Source organism: Oryx dammah, unplaced genomic scaffold, assembly GCF_014754425.2.
Source record: "Oryx dammah isolate SB20612 unplaced genomic scaffold, SCBI_Odam_1.1 HiC_scaffold_15, whole genome shotgun sequence".
Lineage (NCBI taxonomy): Eukaryota > Metazoa > Chordata > Mammalia > Artiodactyla > Bovidae > Oryx > Oryx dammah.
Window position 1 is genome coordinate 232,230 of NW_024070199.1, and position 19,181 is coordinate 251,410.

At 38.2% G+C, this 19,181-nt stretch overlaps 1 protein-coding gene across 1 annotated transcript in view; it reads right to left on the minus strand.

Moving 5' to 3' along the window:
• Nucleotides 1-19,181, minus strand: part of HEPHL1 (hephaestin like 1) — a 90,375-nt gene that overhangs the window by 32,381 nt on the left and 38,813 nt on the right. The window contains exons 6-10 of the mRNA XM_040256483.1: nt 17,045-17,213; nt 13,492-13,631; nt 13,216-13,347; nt 11,228-11,439; nt 7,737-7,887 (exon numbers count right to left, since the gene is read on the minus strand). Coding sequence (XP_040112417.1) covers nt 7,737-7,887; nt 11,228-11,439; nt 13,216-13,347; nt 13,492-13,631; nt 17,045-17,213 — 804 coding nt within the window. The remainder of the gene's footprint in view (nt 1-7,736; nt 7,888-11,227; nt 11,440-13,215; nt 13,348-13,491; nt 13,632-17,044; nt 17,214-19,181) is intronic.

Sequence of the window (19,181 nt, forward strand, 5' to 3'; positions counted from 1 at the left end):
TAAATAATTTTGCCTTATGATAATTTTGATTTTCCCACTTCAGTAAAATAACTGACAAGACTTTGAATAATGATCCCACTTAGATACGAAAAGTCTTTGTACCTCCAGAAATGCAAATTGCTTTTCTCTTTGACATCAACCTCAATCCACTGACAGCGGCTACACTCGCCCCCTCTGGGGGATGACCACTATGACTGAGTAAACTGAGGGGTGACTGCACCTAATTGCGTCTCAGGCTTGATGTACTGGAGAGAGACAGCCCCCACTCCACTCCTTCCACGGCCTGTCCACCACACACATAAATGGTCTCCTGTTAGAATCTCATTGTCAAATAAACCTTTTGTTTCTTTATCTGCAAAATGAGTAGTGTTTGGTAATTTTACTCAAATATCTGGAATTATGAGCAGAAATTCCAAGAAGCCCTGGAGCTGCTGAGAAGAATAGCACACTTTCTGAAGAAAATCTTCGATCATGATGTTGCAAATAAACTGTCTTGTCCACTGAATGTTAAAGAGATATCATTGTAATTTTTTTCAACTTATTTATTTTAATTGGAGGCTAATTACTTTACAATATTGTAGTGGGTTTTGCCATACATTGACATGAATCAGCCATGGGTGTACATGTGTTCCCCATCCCGAATCCCCCACCCACCTCCCTCCCCATCCCATTGTAAACTGTAGTGCTAACAGTTTAGTCCTTGGATAGCTGGTAGAGAATTCCCTGTTGCCTAGGAACTCCAGTTTAACACTTCTCTTTCCTGGGAATTCCCTTGTGATCCAGTAGTTAGGATTCCACATTCTCACTGCTGGAGGCCCAGGTCAGGGAATTAAGATACCACAAAGCTGTGTGGCACGCCCTCCCCACCTCTGGAACCTCTTTTTCTGGAACATTCATTCATTCATTCATTCATTCATTCATTCATATATACAACAAGCAGATTGGAACATAGACCATATAACATGAGCAATGCAAACACTGTATGCCATATAAGGCATTTTCTCTTTGGTACTGTAGCCAACTTTCTCCTATTCATGCAAGCAAGACTGGAGACAAAATTTAATTTATAATTAATGTGAAGCTTAAACTAAATACATAATTTCCTTGAATTTTGCCTTAAACATGACATATTCTGTAGGTTTAAAATATACAAATATATTTCAAATTGCCAAACCAGGAAGGGACTGGATTTGACATTATTCATTAGGTTGTTCTCTGTTTTCTATATACAGGCTTCTCTGTATATAGATTCCTTTTGCAGCCTAGCTTTTCCATTAAGGAATTGCTATGTTTCCTAATTTATAGCTTAGTTTACCTTTTTATTGGTTATTATAAAGGTTGGGAACAAATTTTGTCTTCAGTTCTAACAATTTTTTTTTAATAAGATGATGTTGAAAGTGCATTATTCCTTGTTTTCCATTGGTCCAAGAAGGGGTTCAGTTGGAACAGAGCATCTGAGACCACAAAAGTCTGAGCTGGTGCTGTGGGTCACTTGGAGCCTTGAACATTTTTGGACTTCCATGGGAGAAAGAGAGACTTTTTTTTGCACTTCTTTGGGAGAGAAGGGGAAGGCTATTTCATTATTTTCTCATAATGTTTTAAAGGTAATAAATAGATGCTATGCTTGGTCCTAAAACAAGGTCTGTTCTCTTGCCTTGTTTGCTTTAGGCATTGAAAGAAAATTTTATTGAAACATATTTGATTTATAATATTATATTAGTTTTAAGTATACAACATGGTGATTCAATATGTTTATAGATTATACTCCATTTAAAGTTAATATAAAATAATGGCAATATTTCCATATGTTGTATAATATACCCTTGTGGCTTATTTATTTTACTCATAGTAGTATTTTTTTCTTAATCCCATAGCGCTATCTTACCCCTTCACCCTTCCCTCTCCCCACCAATAACCATTAGTTTGTTCTCTGTATCTGTGAATCTGTTTTTTCATTGTTGTTTTATATATTTATTTGTTGTATTTTTTAGATTCCACGTATAAGTGAAAGCATGCAATATTTGTCTTTCTCTGTCTGACTTATTTCACTGAGCATAATATTCTCCAGTTCCATCCATGTTGTTGCAAATGGCAGAATTTCATTCCTTTTTTATGTCTGAGTTTTATTCCTTATATATGTTTGTATATATATATATATATATGTATGTATGTATGTATATATACATAAATATTAGGCTGCATGCATCATTTTGAATTAGTGGTTTTGGTGTTTTTTGTTTCCAGAACTGAAATTGTTGGGTCATATTGTAGTTCTATTTTTATTTTTTTGAGACACTTCCATACTGTTTTCCACAATGGCTGCACCAATTTCAATTTCCACCAATTGTGTATAAGGGTTCCCTTTTCTCCACATCCTCTCTAACATTTGCTGTTTGTGTTCTTGATGATAGCTATTCTGACGTGAGCTGATATCTCACTGTGGTTTCGATTTGCATTTCTCTGATGTAGCAATGCTGTTGAGCGTCTTTTCAGGTGCCTGTTGGTTAGCCATCTGCATTTCCTCTTTGGAAAAATGTCTATTCAATTATTCTGCCCCATTTTTAATCACATTGTTTGTTTCTTTGATTTTGGGTTGTACAAGTTGTTTATATTTGTTGACTATTAATCTCTTGTCAGGCATGTCATTTGCAAACATTTTCTCCCATTCAGTAGGTTGTCTTTTCATTTTGTTGATGGTTTCCTTTGCTGTGCACAAGCTTTTCAATTTAATTAGATCTCATTTGCTTATTTTTACTTTTTTTTCTTTACTTTAGGAGACAGATCCAAAACACTATTGCTGGGATTTATGTCAAAGAGTGTTCTGCCTCTGTTTTTCTCTGGGAGTTTCATAGTATCCAGTCTGACATTTAGGTCTTTAATTCATTTTATTTTTGTATATTGGTGTTAGAGAATCTTCTAATGTCATTCTGTAGTTGTCCAGTTTTCCCTGAAACACTTATTGTAGAGACTGTCTTTTCTCCATTCTATATTCTTGCCTCCTTTGTCATAGAGTGATTGACAGAAGCACATGGGTTTATTTTTAGCCTCTCTATTCTGTTCCACTGATCTGAGTCTGGTTTTGTGCCAGTGCCAAACTATTTTGATTACTATGCTAAGCCACTTCAGTCGTGTCTAGCTCTTTCCGACCCTATGGACCATAGCCCTCCAGGCTCCTCTATCCATGGGATTCTCCAGGCAAGAATACTGGAATGAATTGCTTTACCCTCCTCCAGGGATCTTCCCAACCCAAGGATCGAATGCTGTGTCCCTTATGTCTCCTGCATTGGCAGGCAGATTCTTGACCACTAGCACCACCCAGGAAGCCCCTTGATTGTCTGAAGTCAGGCAGCACTGAGTCCTTCAGCTCTGTTCTTTCTTAAGATTCGTTTGGCTTTTTGGAGTTTTTTGTGTTTCTATACAAATTTTAAAATTATTTGTTTTAGTTCTGTGAAAATGCCCTTGATATTTTGATAGAGATTGCATTGAATCCATAGATTGCCTAGAGCAGAATGGTCATTTAAACATATTGACTCCTTCAATATAGTGAAAATGAGTATACTACCCAAAGCAATCTATAGCTTTAATGCAATCCTTGTCAAGCTACCAACGGTATTTTTCAGAGAACTAGAACAAATAATTTCACAGTTTGTATGGAAATACAAAAAGCCTCGAACAGCCAAAGCAATCTTGAGAAAGAAAAATGGAACTGGAGGAATCAACCTGCCTGACTTCAGGCTCTACTACAAAGCCACAGTCATCAAGAAAGCATAGTACTAGCACAAAGACAGAAATATAGATCAATGGAACAAAATAGAAAGCCCAGAGATAAATTCATGCACCTATGGACACCTTATCTTTGACAAAGGAGGCAAGAATATACAATGGAGAAAAGACAATCTCTTTAAAAAGTGGTGCTGGGAAAACTGGTCAACCACTTGTAAAAGAATGAAACTAGAACACTTTATAACACCATACACAAAAATAAACTTAAAGGGATTAAAGATCTAAACATAAGGCCAGAAACTATAAAACTCCTAGAGGAAAACATAGGCAAAACTCTCTCCAACATAAACCACAGCAGGATCCTCTATGACCCACCTCCCACAAATATTGGAAATAAAAGCAAAACTAAACAAATGGGCCCTAATTAAAATTAAAAGCTTCTGCACAACAAAGGAAACTATAAGCAAGGTGAAAAGACAGCCTTCAGAATGGAAGAAAATAATAGCAAATGAAGCAACTGACAAAGAATTAATCTCAAAAATATACAAGCAACTCCTGCAGCTCAATTCCAGAAAAATAAACGACTCAATAAAAAAGTTGGCCAAAGAGCTAAACAGGTATTTCTCCGAAGAAAACATACAGATGGGTAACAAACATATGAAAAGATGCTCAACATCACTCATTATCAGAGAAATGCAAATCAAAACCATAATGAGGTACCATTTCACGCCAGTCAGAATGGCTGCTATCCAGAAGTTTACAAGCAATAAATGCTGGAGAGGGTGTGGAGAAAAGGGAACCCTCTTACACTGTTGATGGGAATGCAAACTAGTACAGCCACTATGGAGAACATTGTGGAGATTCCTTAAAAACCTGGAACTAGAACTGCCATATGACCCAGCAATCTCACTGCTGATATACACACCAAGGAAACCAGAATCAAAAGAGACACGTGTATCTCAATGTTCATTGCAGCACTGTTTATAATAGCCAGGACATGGAAGCAACCTAGATGTCCATCGGCAGACGAATGGATAAGAAACCTGTGGTACATATACACAATAGAATATTACCCAGCCATTAAAAAGAATACATTTGAATCAGTTCTAATGAGATGGATGAAACTGGAGCCTATTATACAGAGTGAAGTAAGCCAGAAAGAAAAACACCAATACACTAACGCATATATATGGAATTTAGAAAGATGGTAACGCTAACCCTGTATATGAGAGAGCAAAAGAGACACAGATGTATAGAACAGTCTTTTGGACTCTGTGGGAGAGGGTGGGATGATATGGGAGAATGGCATTGAAACATGTAAATTATCACATGTGAAATGAATCACCAGTCCAGGTTCGATGCATGATACAGGGTGCTCAGGACTGGTGCACTGGGATGACCCAGAGGGATGAGATGGGGATGGAGGTGGGAGGGGGGTTCAGGATGGGAAATACATGTACACCTATGGTGGATTCATGTCAGTGTATGGCAAAACCAATACAATATTGTAAAGTAAAAAGATAAATAAATAAATAAAACTGGAAAGAAAACCAACCAAACAAAAAATACTGATTCTTACTATCCAAGATCACAGTATATCTTTGCCATCTCTTTTTGTCTTTTCCATCTTCAGTTTCTTTCATCAATGTCATATAGTTTTCTGAGTACAGGTCCTTTGTCTCTCAAGATAGGTTTATTCCTAGGTATTTTATTCTTTTTGATGAGATGTTAAGTGAGATTTTTTTCTTAATTTCTTTTTCTTATAATGCATTGTTAGTGTGTATAAATGCAACAGATTTCTGTGTATTAATTTTGTATTCTGCAACCTTACTAAATTCATTGATGAGCTCTAATAGTTTTCTGGTGACTTCATTAGGATTTTCTATGTATTGTATGCCACCTGAAAACAGTAATAGTTTTACTTCTTCTTTCCAATTTGCATGACTTATTTCCTTTTCTTTGGATTACTGTGACTTAGACTTCCATTATTATGTTGAATAAAATTGGCAAGAGTGGGTATCCTTGCTTTGTTCCTAATATTAGAGGACATGCTTTCAGCTTTTCACCATTGAGTATAATGGTAGCTGTGGATTTGTCACACGACTTTTATTATATTAAGGTATGTTCCCTCTATGCCCACTTTCTGGAGAATTTTTTATCAAAAATGGGTGATGAATTTTGTCAAAAGCTTTTTCTGCATCTATTGAGAGGACCATACTCTGTTTACTCTTCAGTTTGTTAATGTGGTATATCACATTGATTGTTTTGTGGGTATTAAAAAATCCTTGCATCCCTGAGATAAATTCCACTTGATCATAGTGCATTATCCTTTAAATGTATTATTAGATTCAGTTAGCTAATGTTTTGTGAAGGATTTTTGCATCTATATTCACCAGTGATATTGGCCTGTAATTTTCCTTTTTTGTGTGATACTTTTGTCTGGTTTTGGTATCAGGGTGATGGTGGACTCATAGAACGAGTTTGGAAGCATTCTTCCCTTTGCAATTATTTGGAATGGTTTTAAAATGTAGGTGTTAACTCTTCTCTAAATATTCAGTAGAATTCCAATTCTACCATATGGTGAAGCCATCTGGTCCTGGATTTTTGTTTGCTGGGAGTTTTAAAATTACTGACTCAATTTCTTTACTGATAAGTGGTCTATTCATATTTTCTATTTCATCCTGATTCAGTCTTAGCAGATTGTACGTTTCTAAAGATTTGTCCATTTCTTCCAGGTTGTCCATTTTATTGGCAAGTAGATGCTTGTAGTAGTCTTTTATGATCCTTTATATTTCTGTGGTGTCTGTTGTAACCTCTCCTTTTTCATTTCTGATTTTATTGATCTGAGTCCTCCCATTTTTTTTCTTGATGAGTCTGGTTAAAGTTTATCAGTTTTATTTAACTTTTCAAAGAACCAGCTTTTAATTTCATTGATCCTTTCTATTTTTGTCTCTATTCACTTATTTCTGCTCTTATCCTTATGACTTCTTTTTTTAAAATTTATTTATTTTTTATTTTACTTTACAATTCTGTATTGGTTTTGCCATACATTGACATGAATCCACCACGGGTGTACATGCGTTCCCAAACCTGAACCCCCCTCCCACCCCCCTCCCCACAACATCTCTCTGGGTCATCCCCGCGTACGAGCCCCAAGCGTGCCATATCCTGCATTGGACATAGACTGGCAATTCGATTCTTACATGATATTATACATGTTTCAATACCATTCTCCCAAGTCATCTCACCCTCTCCCTTATGACTTCTTATCTTTCACTAACATTGGGTTTTATTTGCTCTTTCTCTAGCTCTTTTAGGTGTAAAGTTAGGTTTTTATTTGAAATTTTTCTTTTTTCCTGAAGTAAGCTTTTAAATTCTGTTTTAGAACTGTTTTTGCAATCTCATAAGTTTTGGATTGTCATGTTTTCATTTTCATTTATCTCTAGGTATTTTTTTATTTACTCTTTGATTTTTTCAGTGATGCATTGGTTGTTTAGTAGTATATTGTTCAGCCTTCACCTGTTGTGTTTTTTTGCAGTGTTTTTTTCTCAAAGTTAATTTCCAGTCTTATATATTATTGTTTTCAAAAAAGGTGCTTGATGTGTTTTCAATTTTCTTAAATTTACAGAAGCTTGTTTAGTGGTTTAGCATATAATCTATCCTGGAGAATGTTCTGTTTGCACTTGAAAAGAATGTGTATTCAGTTGCTCTTGGAGGAAATATATATATATGTAACTAATTTTCTACATTTATTATGTACTGTGACTTTTGCTAGTTCAAATTTTGTATTATTTTATCTAAAGCTGATGAAGTGCTTTAGAAGTATTAAGTTTCACATCTCTTGAGATGGAGAAGTTTCACCATACCTTGTGAGGCTGAAGCCACAAAATATTTCAGTCATGACCAAGGACAATATCCAAGAAACCAAGCTTAAGATAACTAAAGCATTCCAAACATTTTCACTTCAAATGTGATTATGACTTGACTTTACAAGAGGAAAAGATTTTTCATACCGTGCATTCGGTTGGACTTCACAAACTCTTTGTCCTCCTTGTCAACGCTGAAGGGATGCCAGGTAAACTTCTGAATATTTTCATCAAGATACCTGCTCAGATTCTCATCAAAGACTGTGATTAGTAGGTAAAATTCCTTGTCTATTCCTTTCTACAGAGAAGAAAGAAATGAACGTATTAAAGTATAGCTTGGGGGACTTCTTAGCTCTACTTCACTTTGAAAGTTAACATAAAGTAACAGAAAGTAAATTAGGATCAACATCAGCCATAGATTTACTGGATCATTTTGTAAATCAAGATTCTGATAAATTCATTCTACACCTGATATATTCATCTTCCTCATTACATCCTTTTCCCTCCCCATGTGACCTCCTCAGAGGAAGTAAGCCCCTGTTCAGAAGCTTTCCTAATCTGCAGTACTCCCGTTCTCAGGCTGGTCATAACCATGTTATTTTTGTCACTCTAAACTCCGTGTCCTGGCCTCGGCCTCTCTGACCTCATCTCCTTGTATTCACCCCCTAGTTCACTCCAGCCACCCTGGTCTTTTGTTCTTCTGTGAACACACCTACTTCATTCCTGCCTCAAGACCTTTTCACATGCTGTTCCCATTGTCTAGAAGGTTCTCCTAGGTCGTGCCTGGCTCCCTCCCTTATTCTGTTCCATTCCCTGCACCAATATCACCTCCCCGGAGCACTCTCGCCCCACCCTAGCTAAAAGTCCCTCATCTTCCTTCCTGCCTGCAAACTCACTCACTTTTCCACACTCTACTCTTCTTCATAGCACTTATCTCCACCAAAAATATTTTCTGTATGCACTTAAAATTTTGACTATTGTCCCACTGTAATGTAGGCTTTGATAGGGTAGGGAAGTTTTGGGTATCTCTCTGTATTCCCAGCTCCAACAAAAATGCCTGGAAAACTAGGCGCTTAATACATGTTTTGGAGTGAGATAATGAATACATGTAATTCATGGCTTTGCTAAATTATATTAATTTGAGTTGATAATGAGGGACTAATTCCCATGTGGATATTCCTAAAACATCTATTTGAATATTACTGACCACACAGCATACTGAATTGTCAAAATCTGCTTTTCTTTAAAGCTGAACCAGAGAGGTAACTGTGTTTTCTGTCTCTCAACCATCTTCCCACCTCTAAGAGACTCCCTCCCAATCTACCCTTCATCTTGCATTCTACTCCAGAGGGACCCTCACCAGTGCCATCTGATCACATCTCTCTCCTTCTTAATCTGGACAATACAATGTAATTCACAGTGATAGGTCCCTGCCTACCCTTTCAGCCTCATCTCTTGGCTCTTCCCTCCTGACACCTGAACCAAAGCAAGCCCAAGATCGTTGCAGCAATCTGAACTTGCTGTGTTCAGCAGGCCTCTGTCCTTTATGTGTGTTCTCCCTCAACTTTCATGGTCTGCCACCCTAATCCAACCTCAAGGGGAGCTTAGCTGTCCCAGCTCTGTGATGCTTTCTTAACTCCTCATTGAAGGTAAGGTTATTCTTTGCTTTACGTTCTTACTATACCTTATGTACACTTACTGCTTTTATCACATGGTGTTTTAGATCATGGGATATGGAAAGAAACAATGTAGGCTTAAGATTTTTCAAAATAAAATATTAAAAGTGGAAGGGGAATAAGGGATCAAATATATTTGGAAAGATATCAGGTTATAGTGCCATTCTGCTTACATGTTATGACAACTGAGACAAATGACTTGTCTTCTCTAAGTCCTAATTCCCTCATTTGCAAAGTGAGGATATGAGTTGTCCCTACTTCATATTTTTGGAGAGTTAAATTTGATACTATAGGCAAAGCGCTTGGTGCATCCTCTAGCAAATACTAAGTACCTGATATTAACCATTATTAAATGTGGTTGTGTTTGTACACAGGATGAGAAGGAACCACTGAGAGAAATTTGGTTGGAGAGCCTCATCATCTGAGAGTCATCTGTAAGGTAACTGGGTCTATGAAAGGGGAAATTAGCCCAGGAGGGGGTTAGAAGGTAGCTATAGGATCCTGTGTAGTAATTTTGTGTCAACTTGTTTGGGTGCCCAGATACTTGGTCAAACTTTTTTCTAGCTATTTCCATGAGAGTGTGCTTGGATCTGATTCAGTGACTAAGTGAAGAAGATCACCCTCCCTAGCATGGATGAACCTCATCCAATCATTTGAAGGACTTAACAGAACAACAAAAAATCTGACCCTCTTGCAAGTAAAAGGGGATTCTTCTTGCCTTTGAACTGGAACATCAGCTTTTGCTTGCCTTTGAACTCAAACTCAAGTACAGGCTCTTCCTTTCAAGATCCTGCTGGCCTTTTGGGTGTCCTGAGTCTTTTTCTGTGACTTACCCTGCATATCTTGAAACTTGTCATCTTCCATAGTCATGTGAGCCTGCTCCTTATCATAATTTTCTATCTATATATACATCCTAATGGTTCTTCTTTTCTAGGATTAATGCCAAATATAAAATATACCATTTAAACAAATAGCCTGCTATTTCTGATTAGTAAAGTAATTCAAAATGATTAAGTAGCTGACTTTCGCTCTTTCCATCAGTGTGTTTAATATCATGTAGATATAGCTTGAAATGCTATGCTTTGCCACACTAATCAGTGTGGCTTAATCAAAGCCTCTAAGTTGGGACTTGCAAGAAAATATCTACTTGTTTTCTTGTTTCTTTGGTCATAGTGATTAACTCTTGGACTATAGTGGTGAGCTTCAGTGATTCTCAAACTTGGCTGCACATTGGAATCACTTATAAATTCTGACTTAATTGGTCTGAAACACCTGAATAAAGGGTGTTTAAAGGGGCCTCAGGTTTTTTTTTTTTAAGGTGGGGGGTGGGCAGGTAAGTCTAATGTGTAGACAAATTTGAGAAAATTGCATACATGCTAAGTTGCATCAGTCTTGTCCGACTCTGTGCAACCATATGGACTGCAGCCTGCCAGGCTTCTCTATGGGATTTTGCAGGCAAGAATAGTGGAGTGGGTTACCATGCCCTCCTCTGGGGGATCTTCCTGACTCAGGGATCTAACATGCAACTCTTATGTCTACCTGCATTAGCAGGCAGATTCTTTACCACTAGCACCACCTGGGAAGCCCTTGAGAAAATTTACCCCCTGCCTCCCAAAATATCCCAATTTATATTCTATATAGGTCTCTGGAGATTCTAGAATCAAAGCAATGCCCAGGGAAAGAGAGTTACCAAATCCAGCCAAACAAGCAGAGATCCTGGCTTTCTGCATAGGCATCAGTAAATTTCAGATCTTAAATTTACACTAAAATTATCTTAAATTAAAATTTTCATCTTAAATTTATGAAAAATAAAATAAAATCTTCATTATGTAGAAGTCGATTTCGAGAACACTGAGGAAAAAAATCACCTTTTTGTAATGGACAATTACTATTTACTCTCTAGCCACATTCCTGATCTCTCTCACATACAACCCTGTAAGCCCGGTGACCTTTAAGGCCTACCTGTGTCGCATCAGCATTGAGAACGCCCCTTTTACAAACTAGCAAAGGCCCTACAAGGCCAGAGCTCGTGTCCTTGATTGGTTCAACGGCTGAGAAGTAAAGATAAGTCAGACAGGGTGGGTCATCAGCTGTTGGCCTGACGCTTTCAGGCACTGTCCATCTGTATGTGAAGATCTCACCTGGCTTAACATGTGCCCCTGGCTTCAGAAATCCTGTGGAGACAAGTGAAACAGCTACTCAAAGCAACAGCCAGGAATGAGAAACTTGTCAGACTGGGTCTTCCAGCTCAGGGTGCATCTCTGTCTGATGATGTGCTTTGTGGAAGGACAGTTGTTTCCACTGTATCCTATCAGAGAGGTCATGGCCACCATCTACTGTTTTATGAGATAGATGCTTATATCAAAGGACTATCTTCTTCACAGTTTATACTTAATATCTTCACAGATACTACTTCTTACTCAAATCTCAAGTTTAACAAATATTAAAAGAGTGATAATTGTCTTTAAATTATCTTAAAGACTGATAATTGCCCATTTATATATAAATGTAAATCCATAAAATATCATTTAATACCTTCTATGATGTGGAATTTATTGTATTTGGGCCTTTAAAGGATACCCCAAGAAGTTAAACAAGAGACCTACCTTTAAAGAGTTTTAATCTAGAAGGTTGAACTAGGAAATAACCCAAATAACTACAAGTTAGAGGAGGTAAGCAAAGGCGCAAGGTAACAAAGCTAGTAAATGGCAGATCTGGGATTAAACCCAGGGCTGATTCCAAAGACTTTGTACTTGACCCTCACATTGTATTGTCAAAAGAATGCATTGAATCTCTTCAACTAGACTGAGGCCAGAGACTTCCTGAATTTTGTCCAGGGCTTGCAAACAGGTATGCAGAAAGTTTTCTGAGATAAACAATAGAAATGTAGACATTTCAGCTGTCATTAGGGTTCTTTCTGCAAAAGTCATCGTGAGCATTTTGACCAAGGAAGAGAATGTGGGCACAGGAGACATTGCTGCAGTGGGCAGGGGGTGTGGGGTGGAGGAGACTAGGGAATGGGGAATACTTCCTCCACCCTTTCCTTCTCTGTTCCCTCCCCAGCACCACAAAGCCTGCCCTGGACTGGGACCAGCCTCATACTTGGGAATAAAGAAGTATCTCAGGAGTCATGGTGTCTGCTATAGCGATGAGAAAGCCTTCCCACACAGCCAGGATTTCCCAAGAACAGTATCATGAATGGAAGGATAGTTCCTGTAGCCACTGGGTAGAAGCTGCTTTTCTTACATGTAGACAGCCTGTGCTACATACTCTGTGATTGGGGGATACATATATGATGGTAAGCCCATAAAAGTTTTAAATAAATACTTGCCCACAGAGACAAAGCAAAGCCCATGTGTAAGAGTTTCACTTCAACCAAACGTTGGAAATCAGATTTTCCCCTTAGCCTTACACAGAGAATCCCATGCAACTACAGCAGAAAACTCTCCATCTTAGAGAAGTGGGTGAAGCTGTGAAAGTAGCCCACTTTGAGATTTATTATGTTACTTAGAGTAAAGGAATGGCATTAATGCTTCCTAAATATCTACTGTGCACCAGACCCTGTCCTGAATTCTGTCGGAAGTGAAGTGATAGTCTCTCAGTTGTGTCCGACTTTTTGTGACCCCAAGGACTGTATGTAGCCCCCCAGGCTCCTCTATCTATGGAATTCTCCACAAAAGAATATTGGAGTGGACAGCCATTCTCTTCCCCAGGGGATCTTCCTGACCCAGGGATTGAACCCAGGTCTCCTGCATTGCAGGCAGATTCTTTACTGTCTGAGCCACCAGTGAAGCCCATCTATCTCTTCCAAAGACCTGTGAGGTGAGCATAATTCTCTGCACTTGATAGAGGAAAAGCATAAGATTCAGAAAGTTGAAATAGCTGCTCAAGCTCAGAGGACTGGCAAATAAAGGGCCCATGATCCTCTCAAGCCACAAACTAGGACTTACCATCTACGTTTGGGGCTGCATCAGAAGCTTTGTCATAGATCACACCATGGGGCAAAATACTGTAGACCTTGTCAGCTTTGTTGGCAAATGTCACTAATAGAGTGTCACCTACCTCTGCCTTGATGACGGGACCTGAGAAATGTTGAGAGAAGGAGGGAGAAGAGATGAAAAGAGACAGAGAAGTGAATGGGAGCAGAAGAGTCATTCCCTGTTAGATTACATGCCCCACTGAAACATCTCCCCTCTTTCCAAACGTGACAGATGATTTCACTGTACCCAGAATTCCAAGGTGGGCTTCTGCCTCAGAGAATCTCTTTCTTCGAGTAAAAGTTGCATCAACATACTCTGTGTACCGAGCCTTCCAGTATTTCCCTCCTATTCTGTTGTTGCCTTGTGTGAAGTAGAGCTCAGAGTCACTGTGGAAAAAGAAGGGAGTTGACTGGGTTGCACATCCATAATTAAGTGCCTTAATTATGGAGCTTTATTGTATTGTCTCTAGCCCATTCACCCACCCATCTCCCCAGAAAAGATAGCACAGTCTTCAGCCAAGTTCCCAGGAATAGTTGACCAGCCTTAAAATTCTTCAGAAGCTGTTTGTAGCTCAAGCTCATTTCTCTCTTAGCCATTGTACTTTCTTCCCTAGAGGTCCAGCAACCGAAGGAGGCATAGGTAAACTCTTTACTTACCAATACTGGAGTCCCAGATGGTGTCCTACAAAGTAACAAAGAGCTAACTGTTTTCTTTGCAGAATGAGCATCCTTCTATCTCTTGCTGATGTCAATATGAATAGTCTCTGCAAATAGTAAGCTCTGATATCTGGCATGATTAAGGAATGGAGTATCTAGTTAATCAAGTAGTTTAATCAATGGAGTTACCATATAAACTATATATATGAAATACCAAATTTCAAACTTGTGAAATACAATAATATAACTTCCAACTAGTACTATCCCTCCTCTGCTTCTGGCAATGGTACCACCACTCTTGCAGACATGCCAGCTGTGTCTTCTTTTTCTGCATCTTCCTCTTATCTTGTTCATCCTGACTTTGTAACCTTTTATTCTGCACCCTTCATTTTCTTCACCTTTATTTCATCTTTTCCTTTCCTTTCTTCCCACAACCCACTCTATATGTGTGTGCTCCTCGCCTTGTGTTTAGACCATAGTATGAACCTCCTATCTATCCATTCAGCATCCTCTATCTTACATTGGCTCCCTTGAGTTTTTTCCTAAGCATATGCCCTGATACTCCAAAATCTTTAAAATAGTCATTTTCATTGTCATTTTATCTGTTCCAAAATATTTAGTTGCTTCCAATTGCCAATCAAGTAAAGTTCAAACAGATAGGAGGACCTCTGCAAAGGATATCCGGTTTGCTCCAATCCTCTCTCCACTGCTCTGTGTAAGTGCTCATGCCCCATGCAAATCCCTCACATGTCATTCACTCTGATCTAATCACTCTGCTTTACGGCAGATGCTTTACATTAACCCCTGCATCTAAAATTTCCCTCTTTTTGCAATTCACTTATATAAATTCTATCATTCAAAAGACCCTACTTGAATACATTAGAATCCATTCTAATGAGGTGGATGAAACTGGAGCCAATTATACAGAGTGAAGTAAGTCAGAAAGAAAAACACTAATACAGTATACTAACACATATATATGGAATTTAGAAAGATGCTAGTGATAACCCTGTATGCGAGACAGCAAAAGAGACAAAGATGCATAGTACAGACTTTTAGACTCTGTGGGAGAGGGAGAGGGTGGGATGATTTGGGAGAATAGCATTGAAACATATATACTATCATGTAAGAAATGAATCGCCAGTCTAGGTTCAATACAGGATATAGGATGCTTGGGGCTGGTGCACTGGGATGACCCAGAGAGATGATATGGGGAGAGAGGTGGGAGAGGGGTTCAGGATTGGGAACTCGTGTACACCTGTGGCGGATTCATGTCAATGTATGGCAAAACCAATACAGTATTGTAAAGTAAAATTAAAAAATAAATAAATAAATAAATAATATGAAAAAAAATTTTTTTTTAAGAAATCAACTCAGAAAAAAAAAAAAAAAGACCTTACTTAAGTTTCACTTCCTTTGTGATGTATTTCTGGCTATCTTAGCTCTCTCTAAATGCCCAGACAGCTCACTGTCTGGACAGCTCATCTTAATATTATTTGTAACTTGCAAAGTCACTTCTCTTCTTCTGTATATTCAGCTTCTTTCTGTACCTGAGATCGGGAACATTATCTTAGACCTTTCTGCATCTCTCATGTCACTTAGTACATTGTGTTTTCACAGATTACATTAATTATCCATTGAATATAGCTTAACATTTCATATTTTATAAGTTGCTTTCTAATTTTGGAAGTCTTCTAAGACATAATTCTCAATGTTAATTTTCACTATTCTGTTTATGGGAAAATACTAGTCAATAGGGAATGTTGATATCAAAGAGTTTTTCATAGGTGGTCCACACAAATTCTTCAGGCAAGGTTAAAGGTTGTCACTTTGGTGGAAGAATGAATGAAATTTATAATGAAAGAAACAAAAGGAATCTTATTGATCACAAAGACAATTTTTTAAACATTCCCTCAAACGTGAAAAGGATTACAGAGTAAGAGCAATACTTGTTGATATCATCATGTATATTTTGTAATGCTTTCCTAGATGTATTTGCATATGATCCTACAATAAATGTCACCGGGGTCCTCATCCACTTAATAAATTGTTAGATTCAATTTGAAAAATATTACATGCTATGGAAGCCCAGAGAAAATTACTCAGGTGTCAGGGAGACTTTACTTAAGAAGTTACAGTAGAGTTAGATTCTGAAGGAGGAAAGTGGCATTGTACTGGACAGGGAGGAATATGAAGTCTGGGCAGAAGGCACTTCACTTATATCAGGCTGTCCTCAAACCAAAAAGGGTAACCTTCCTTGGCTATTTCAACTCCACTGAGAGTCCTGACTTATCCCCTTTTCAAAATCGTCTGCTTAATATGTGTAAGACCTTAGTCTGTTCTCTGTCAGCTTAGTAATTCTCATGGCACTTAACGCTGCAACTTGCACATACTAGATGCTTCTGAAGTGTTTGATGGATGAATAAATGAATCTAGTGCTTTGATTTGGCCAGCAAATCATAAAGCAATAAATAGTTCAGTTCAGTTCAGTCACTCAGTCGTGTCCAATTCTTTGTGACCCCATGGACGGCAGCACGCCAGGCCTCCCTGTCCATCACCAACTCCCGGAGTTCACCCAAACTCATGTCCATTGAGTCAGTGATGCCATCTAACCATCTCATTCTCTGTTGTCCCCTTCTCCTCCTGTCTTCAATCTTTCTCAACATCAGGGTCTTTTCCAGTGAGTCAGCTCTTCACATCAGGTGGCCAAAGTATTTCAGTTTCAGCTTCACCATCAGTCCTTCCAATGAATATTCAGGACTGATTTCCTCTAGGATTGACTGTTTAGAACTCCTTGCAGTCCAAGGGACTTTCAAGAGTCTTCTCCAACACCATGGTTCAAAAGCATCAATTCTTCGGTGGTCAGTTTTCTTTATAGTCCAACTCTCACATCCATACATGACTACTGAAAAAACCATAGGTCTGAGATACTCTGAAGTTATCTCCAGTATATACAATTGTATATACAATTCTCAGCAGTATATACATTATGGGACTCAGAACTTCTTAAATGATGCTATTGTGCCATCTATGCAGTATGTACTCATAAGAACAGTGCCTGGAACACAAATGAGATCACAGCAAAAAGTCTAACAGATGCCTCTCTTATGAGAGGCTTAGAAACATCAGCAAAGAGAGCTTACCTGCCAGAGGCATTTAGGGGAAGACCACTGAATTTGTCATAGCCTTGAGGACCATAATCCCAAAGAATTTTTTCAGCTGCTATAAAGTAGTGCCTCTGTTGACCCTTCATCTTGGGGTGAGAAATACCACTTTTGCAGTTACCAACATTGTATTGCCCCAGCATGCCAGCTATAAAACAAAGGAAAACCAAGAGCCAATGTATAAATGCTCCAAAAGCAGTCAGAGAGGAAGAATAGACTGATTTATTTGACTTCATGAACATTTAAAACTTTTGTACAGAAAGTAGGACCATAAACAATGTTAAAAGTAAAAATAAATAGTGGGTAGAGGAGTGTTTTAACACATATGACAAAAGATTAATATGTAAATATCTTTGATAAGAAAAAAGTAAATATTTCAATAGAAAATGAACAAAACATTTATAGGTTATTCACAAAAGAAATACTATTGGCCCAAGAACAAACAACAAAAAAATAAAGTTCAACCTTAATAGTAATCAAGTGATACTGTTGTTAAGTTATCAAACTGGTAAAGTCTGGAAAGACTATGCATTTATATATAAAGGTATAGAAAATAAGGAAGATATTCATCAAAATGTGACACCATTATCTCTAGAGGTGATTGCTAATTTTAAAATTGAATTATACATATCTTCCAATTTTAACATTTTTTCCAAGAGTGTGGACAATTTAGTAAATGTTGTATTTCAGTAATGTACTCCAGCTTATGTCTACAACTACTGGCCAAATTTAAGAATCTAACTAATTTCAAATGGCTGCTAATGCCTTGATCTTAAAACTAATTTCTTCTCAAATTTAAGGATCTTCTGTGGAGAACAGCTACAATCTACCTTTTAGGGAATTTCAAGTATACAACACAGTATTTTTGATAGCAGTCACCATTAGATCTCGAGGAGCATTTGTCTTGCATAACTGAAACTTTGTATTCTTTGAGACCTCAAGTGTTCTCAACATCACCAACTTCACAAAGTTTAACTGTGTAAGGTAATTGATATATTAATTAGCTTGTGTGTAGTCTAAAAAGTTTACACCTTATATCAAAACATCAAGGAATTTACATATAATTCTTATTTATCAATTATACCTCAATAAAGTCTAGAGCGGGGGTGGAGAATAGTAACTGTCATGTTCATCTTTGTCTTCTCAGGAGAGTGTCTGATACATATTAACAGCAACTCAACATTTGCTGAGCTGAATTTATCTGGAATAACCCAGTGGACGAATGTGAGGCTTGCTTTGAGGTTGAGGGGACAACAAATGTATTATGAAAGCAGCGCTGAGGTGCTGCGTAGCTGTCCCTGCGGTGACTGGGTGTCGTTAGGATCCAAATTGAATCGTTCCTTATTTACGCCATGTTTATCCAACTGATAACACTTTCTTTTTCTCTTCTTAGGCCAAACCTTTAATGTATCTTAACTTTAATGTTGCCAGTGTTTCTCAACTGGCATCCAGTAGCCAGAATCTCTCCACTGAGTCTTCTCTGCATAAAGACATATTTAGCTTCCTAAATCTTCTTAAATCACTTGTGTCTAATGGTCTAAAAGGGCTTGCTATTACCTTCCAGGGGCTTCGCAGATAGCATTAATGGTCAAGAACCTGCCTCCCAATGCAGGAGAAGTAATATACCTGAGTTCAGTCCCTGGGTTGGGAAGATCACCTGGAGGAGGGCATAGCAACCCACTCCAGTATTCTTGCCTGGAGAATCCCATAGACAGAGGAACCTGATGGACGGTAGTCCATAGGGTCTCCAAGAGTCGACCTTGGCAACAAGGTACAAACACAACTGAAGGGACTCAGCATGTATGCATGCATTACCTTCCAGACATTCCTTAGGCTTGCCATTCAAAACTGCTCCCTTGAGGCCCAAACTGCCTCTCTAAAACTTCTGCTTCATCACCCCTCTGACATGAACCTAAGGCCAGCTAAGTAGACTTACTCCATGTGGTCCCAAGGAACCTGGACCAAATCATTCAACAGGTATTTAAGTCAACAAATGCTTACCTTTACCTTTCAAAGGATTTTGCACCTGTCATTGGGTTGTGTCTCAATATAAAGAACTCTCATGGAACAGCCCAGAGATGAAATGGGCTGCTACAATTACTATGCTGGGGTTATA